Source organism: Brassica oleracea, chromosome C2, assembly GCF_000695525.1.
Source record: "Brassica oleracea var. oleracea cultivar TO1000 chromosome C2, BOL, whole genome shotgun sequence".
NCBI lineage: Eukaryota > Viridiplantae > Streptophyta > Magnoliopsida > Brassicales > Brassicaceae > Brassica > Brassica oleracea.
This window is the reverse complement of record NC_027749.1, coordinates 8464188-8470417: the sequence shown is the minus strand read 5'-3', so window position 1 is coordinate 8470417 and position 6230 is coordinate 8464188. Positions and strand designations below refer to the sequence as shown.

Below are 6230 nucleotides of genomic sequence, written 5' to 3'. Positions count from 1 at the left end.
CTCTCTACAAGCAAAGCAGAAAACCGGCTTTATCGACGGAGTTATCACAAAACCTGTTGACGATCATCCTGACCTAGGGAGCTGGCTTGCTGCAAACTCAATGATAGTGGACTGGATACGAACATCGATTGACGCGAAGGTTCGTTCTACGGTAACACATGTACCTGATGCCTACAAGCTATGGGAAACCTTGAAGTTTCGCTTCTCAGTCAAAAATGGAGCTCGTATCCATCAACTACAGGATGTAATCACTAACTGCAAGCAGGATGGTCAATCTGTACTTGATTACTAGGGAAGATTGACCAAAATTTGGGAAGAACTTCAAAATCTTAAAACTACACGTGTTTGTACCTGTGCTGCAGCGGCTGAGATCGAAAAAGAAAAAGAGGACGCCAGGGTCCATAAATTTCTCTTTGGTCTTGATGATTCACGCTTTCTTTCTATCAGGTCTCGGATTACTGATGAAGAACCATTACCAGACCTCAATATTGTCTATTCTCGAGTCATTCGGGAAGAACAAAACATGGTTGCGACACGCTCTAAAGAACAACGTTCGGATGCGCTTGGGTTTACTGTCAAAACAGAGGCCTCCAAGGGTTCTTCTACAACTCCAACCAATTCTGCTCCACCTCGCTCCAGGGATCCAGCTCGATCATGCACACACTGTGGCCGAACAGGACATGAGATTTCCGAATGCGTTCTTGTTCATGGGTTCCCGGAGTGGTACACTGAGCAACAACGACATAATCACTCTACTTCTGGAAATCGTGGGGGTCGTGGCGGTCGTTTTAATGGGAGCAGAGGGCGTGGAAGAGGACGTGCGAATGCAGCACATACAACTCCTCAAATCAATTCCGAGCAGATTGCATCATTGATTTCTCTACTTCAAAGCCAACAAAGCAACTTATCGTCTGAGTGGTTGTCTGGTAAAACAACTCTAACTGATGTTATTATTGACACAGGTTCCTCGCACCATATGACGGGTGATTTGGTATTACTAAAAGATGTTTGTGACATACCTACCTCATCGGTTACTTTTCCAGACGGTCGGCTATCACAAGCAACAAAACATGGAACTTTAGTGTTGAGCAAAGATTATGCTCTTCATGGAGTTCTCTATGTTCCGGATTTTACATGCACACTAATATCGGTTTCTAAGTTACTTAAGCAAACTGGTTGCATAGCGATTTTTATTGATACATTGTGTGTATTACATGACCATTTTTCGAGGATTCTGATTGGAGCAGGTGAAGAACGTGAGGGGGTTTACTACTTTACGGGTGTCAAAATCGCACGAGTCCGTAGAGCTACAAATTCGACATCATCTTCTTCAGTTTTATGGCATCGTCATCTTGGACATCCTTCCTACAAAGTTTTATCTACTTTATCGGTGTTTGATTCTCTTAAAGTTGATTTTTCTGATTCGAGTCAGTGTGATGTTTGTTTTAGGGCGAAACAAACTCGAAAAATTTTTCTTGATAGTATTAATAAAGCTTCTATACCGTTTTCTTTAATACACTGCGATGTTTGGGGTCCGTATCGTACACCTGCCTCTTGTGGTGCAGTATTTTTTCTTACTATAGTTGATGATTTCTCCCTAGCAGTGTGGACATATTTGATGCTAGAAAAGTCTGAAGTCGCAAACCTACTACAAAAGTTTTGCGCAATGAGTGTGCGTCAATTTGGTCACCAAGTTCAATCAATCTGGTCTGATAATGGTACAAAATTTATGGTCCTCAAGAAATACTTCCAGAACAATGGGATCATGCATCAGACTTCTTGCGTCGACACTCCACAACAAAATGGGCGAGTCGAACGGAAGCATTGCCATATACTCAATGTGGCTCGAGCATGCCTCTTTCAATCAAAACCCCCGATCACCTTCTGGGGAGAAAGCATCCTCGCAGCCACACATATCATCAATCGAACACCTTCACAGGTTCTCGATGGTAAAACCCCATATGAAGTTCTACATGGTACTCCTCCAGTCTATGATCTCCTTCGAGTGTTCGGGTGCCTAACATATGCGCATCATCGTCCAAGAAATAAGGACAAGTTTGGGGAACGCAGTCGTAAGTGCTTGTTTATGGGATACCCGTTTGGTAAAAAGGTGTGGAGGTTATATGATTTGGAAACCAATGAATTCTTTATAAGTCGGGATGTTGTTTTTTTTTAGGATCAATTTCCAGGTATGAAGAATGCAGAGTATGTGTCACCTCCGACTATGCAAGATAACTCGATGGATGACTGGCTTCTCCCGACCATACAATCAAGAGGGAGTACGACACATACTGATATCATACCAGTTACTGCCCAAGTCCCGCCTGCAGCCACTGAAGCTATTACACCTACAGGCACGACTATTGATACTGAACATATCAACGAGACTCCTGTGTCGCCTACTACTACTCCTATTTTTGAAACTTCTACTACGCCTACAGCATCTTTGACTCCATCTCATGCGTCACCGTTGCCTTCTAGTATGCCAATATCTCCGACCCCGAAGGCACCAATAGAAAATCAGGAACAGACTTCGCAGTCTCCGGGTCTCCTGGAAGTTCTTGGTCGGGGTCATCTAACAAAGAAATCATCTGTTCTGCTCAAGAATTTTGTTACACATGCTGCTTCTATGACACGCACCCCTCACGTCTCATCTCAATCTCTTCAGAGTTCTTCGACTACGGTTCCAGGTACGTCCTTGTATCCTATTGATGATTACTTATCTACTCCTGCGTTTTCTTCACAACATCAAGCTTTTCTTGCTACCATTACATCGGATTATGTTCCAACTACTTACAAAGAAGCGGTACTTGATGAACGCTTTAATGGAGCTATGAAAACTGAGATTACCGCATTGGAAGATAACCATACTTGGGACGTTACTGCACTACCACCAGGTAAAAAGGCTATTGGATGCAGATGGATTTACTCCAACAAATACAAAGCCGATGGATCTATAGAGCGACCTAAAGCTCGACTTGTTGCTCATGGAAATCGTCAAAAAGCGGGCAGTGATTACAAGGATACGTTTGCTCCAGTTGCGAAGATGAATAATGTCTGGTTCTTGTTAAAACTTGCAGCGGTTAAAAGGTGGAAAATCCATCAAATGAATGTACACAATGGTTTCTTGCATGGTGATCTTGAGGAGGAAATTTATATGCAACTACCTCCAGGTTTCAAGGCTGATGATCCTTCCAAAGTTTGTCACCTTCGTAAGTCTCTATATGGACTCAAACAATCGCCTCGGTGCTGGTTTTCAAAACTCAGTAAAATCTTATTGACTTTCGGCTTCAACCAAAGCTATGAGGACTACTCCTTGTTCTCTCTCATTGACGGTAACATATGCCTCCATATCCTGGTCTATGTTGACGACTTTATCATTGCTGGTAATGATAGTTCTACGATACACAGATTTAAGGAGTACCTCAACAAGTGCTTCAAGATGAAGGATTTGGGTAAACTCAAATACTTTCTTGGTTTGGAAGTTGCTCGTGGACCTGAAGAGATTTTTCTTTCCCAGCGGAAGTATGCATTGGACATAATCACGGAGTGTGGTCTTTTAGGTGCCAAACCATCTCCGGTTCCCACAGAGTTGAATCATAAACTTGCCCTTGCAAAAGGACAGCTTCCCGATGATCCAGGTCGCTACAGGAGATTAGTTGGGAGGTTGATTTACTTGACATTCACGCGACCTGAACTGAGTTATATTGTGCATCTTCTCTCCCAATTCATGCAGAAGCCACGAGAGGAGCATTGGCTGGCAGCATTGCGAGTCGTACGTTACTTGAAGGGTTGTGCAGATCAGGGATTATGCTCTCATCATCACCTGATTTGAATCTCACGGCTTATTGTGACTCGGATTGGTCGGCGTGCCCACTTACTCGATGTTCCATGTCCGCCTACATCGTCCTTCTAGGTGATTCTCTGCTTTCGTGGAAGACTAAGAAACAAAGGACCGTCTCGCGTTCTTCGGCAGAGGCTGAGTATCGGTCAATGGCTGATGCAACATGCGAGATTAAATGGATCAAACGACTTTTACAACAGTTCGGCTTCTCCCACCAGCAGCCTATGCGTTTATTCTGCGATAGCCAGTCTGCAATACACATTGCTAAAAACCCGGTCTTTCATGAACGGACTAAGCATGTTGAGAATGATTGTCATACTGTCTGTGATGCAGTTCATGCCAAACTCATTACCACTGAACATGTTTCTACAAAGAATCAACCTGCGGATCTTCTAACGAAAGCCTTACCAGCTCCCACATTTCAATACTTATTGTCCAAGTTAGGCATTCAACAAATTTCATTGCCAATTTGAAGGGGAGTAATGAGATAAGGATAACTTCCTATTTCTAAGGAGTTTAGGTTTACCTACTTTTTCTATTCTTAGCGTAGGTTTAACTTATTCTCCAAGTTAATATTGTATATAAACATGGGTTACTGAATGAGATGCACGATTCTATTCTACTACATTATAATAACTTTGGCTGTACTTTTTGATAGTATGTCAGTAATCATTTTGTTGGCTGGTCGCTCATCACGTGATTAGTCCTCTTTACTCTTCATTTGTTTTTTTCCACATCAACATGAATTAAGAAGGCATTAGACAGGACACAAACTATAATTAATAACGCTAAATTCACCTGTTTTGTCGTAACCAGTGTTGTTTTAACTCACACAAGCAAAATGCTAGAAAAATTAACTATATACCAATCTTACAACCATTTTTAACTAGCAGTCTTCTCTCTCTCTCTCTGCAAATCCAAATTCACACAAGCCCTAAGTTATTTTCTCCGCCGTTCTACACCATCAATGTGGCGGCCGTGGCGCAAATCGTCGGTTAAGACGCACAAAACATACTCTCCCACCGCCTCTTTCTCCTTCAAAGACATCCACCACCTCTGCACAGACGACTCCTCTTCTCTCCCTTCTTCTCCCTCTCTTTCCAGAGTTTTTCACAGAGTCTGCGCTGCCAACTTGATCCTCCGCTCCTGGCCAACTCCTCCGTCTAACCACCTCCTCCGCGCAGACTCCGAGCCTGTCACTCTACGGCGGAATCATGAACCAGATGTTATACAGATCTCCATCCCCGGCGCGGAGAACAGCATCGTCGTCTACTTCACCAGCCTCCGCGTCGTTCGTCCCACGTTCGAGGACTGCCGAGCAGTCACGACGATCCTCCGCACCTTCCCCGTGCGAATCGACGAGCGAGATCTCTCAATGGACGCGTCTTACGCGGCGGAGCTGGAGCGGATCTTCTTCGGCGGGAAGAAAGATCTTCCGAAGCTGCCGCGCGTGTTTATCGGCGGACGGTACGTCGGGGGAGCGGAGGAGGTGATACAGCTTCACGAGACCGGGGAGCTGAAGAAGCTCGTACAAGAGTTGCCGAGGGTTGAGCGAGGGGTTTGCGAGATGTGCGGCTGTTATAGGTTCGTACCGTGCAACGACTGTCACGGTAGTCATAAGGTGTATACGGAGAAGTTAGGGTTTAGAACATGCTCGACGTGCAACGAGAACGGTCTCGTCAGGTGTTCGTCTTGTTCGTATTCCCGTCTCAGGGCTGGTTCCTAGATTTTTTTTTTTTGTTATAATTCTATTGGGAAATTGGAGTATTTAAAAGTATTTGTTTTATCTATTTTAGAAGTTTCCATATTTGTAAAATTCGAAATGGGAAGTGGTAGCTTTCAGCTTGTCTTTAGATAGTTAGATTCGTGTTAGATTAAATGTGAAATGAACGTGATTAGCAGCTAACTTTTGTTTTTCTTTGAATATGATTATTTGCTGTCAAAGAGTAATGCAAGTGTTGTTTCTTTAAAAAATTTAAACTATAGTAGATCCTAAAAAATGCGGCAAGGAAGAATAGTAAAGGTCTGAATAGCTTAGATTTGTGTATTGTTGGTCAACAATAGTAGATGCTAAGAGCATCTTTATCCGGAGATACTAGAGGGTTTTTTAGCGTGTAAGTCTCGTGTAGGACCCACTTTTTTTTAAGAAACCGGTTACAAAAACTACTAAATAGTAGTCGGTTCTTAAGGGTTTCTTACACTGTTCGCGGGCCCCACTAATACGTGGCGGCTCACGATTGGTTCGTTTTTTTTTTTTAATTTGAAAAAGTAAAAAAAAAAAAAAAAATTAAGAAACTCCATTTGGGGTTTCAGGGATAATGATGCTCTAATAGCACAAACAGCAACAACAAAGAAGAAAAAAATAAATCTTGCAAATGTAGGAACG

The 6230-nt window shown here is 43.0% G+C and overlaps 1 protein-coding gene across 1 annotated transcript; it reads left to right on the top strand.

Annotated features, from left to right (window-relative positions):
- The first annotated feature begins 4646 nt into the window (after window positions 1-4646).
- Window positions 4647-5734, top strand: LOC106325923 (uncharacterized protein At5g39865-like). The gene has a single exon (XM_013763972.1). The coding sequence runs from the start codon at window positions 4812-4814 to the stop codon at window positions 5568-5570; it is 759 nt and encodes a 252-aa protein (XP_013619426.1). The 5' UTR covers window positions 4647-4811; the 3' UTR covers window positions 5571-5734.
- Window positions 5735-6230: the final 496 nt, after the last annotated feature.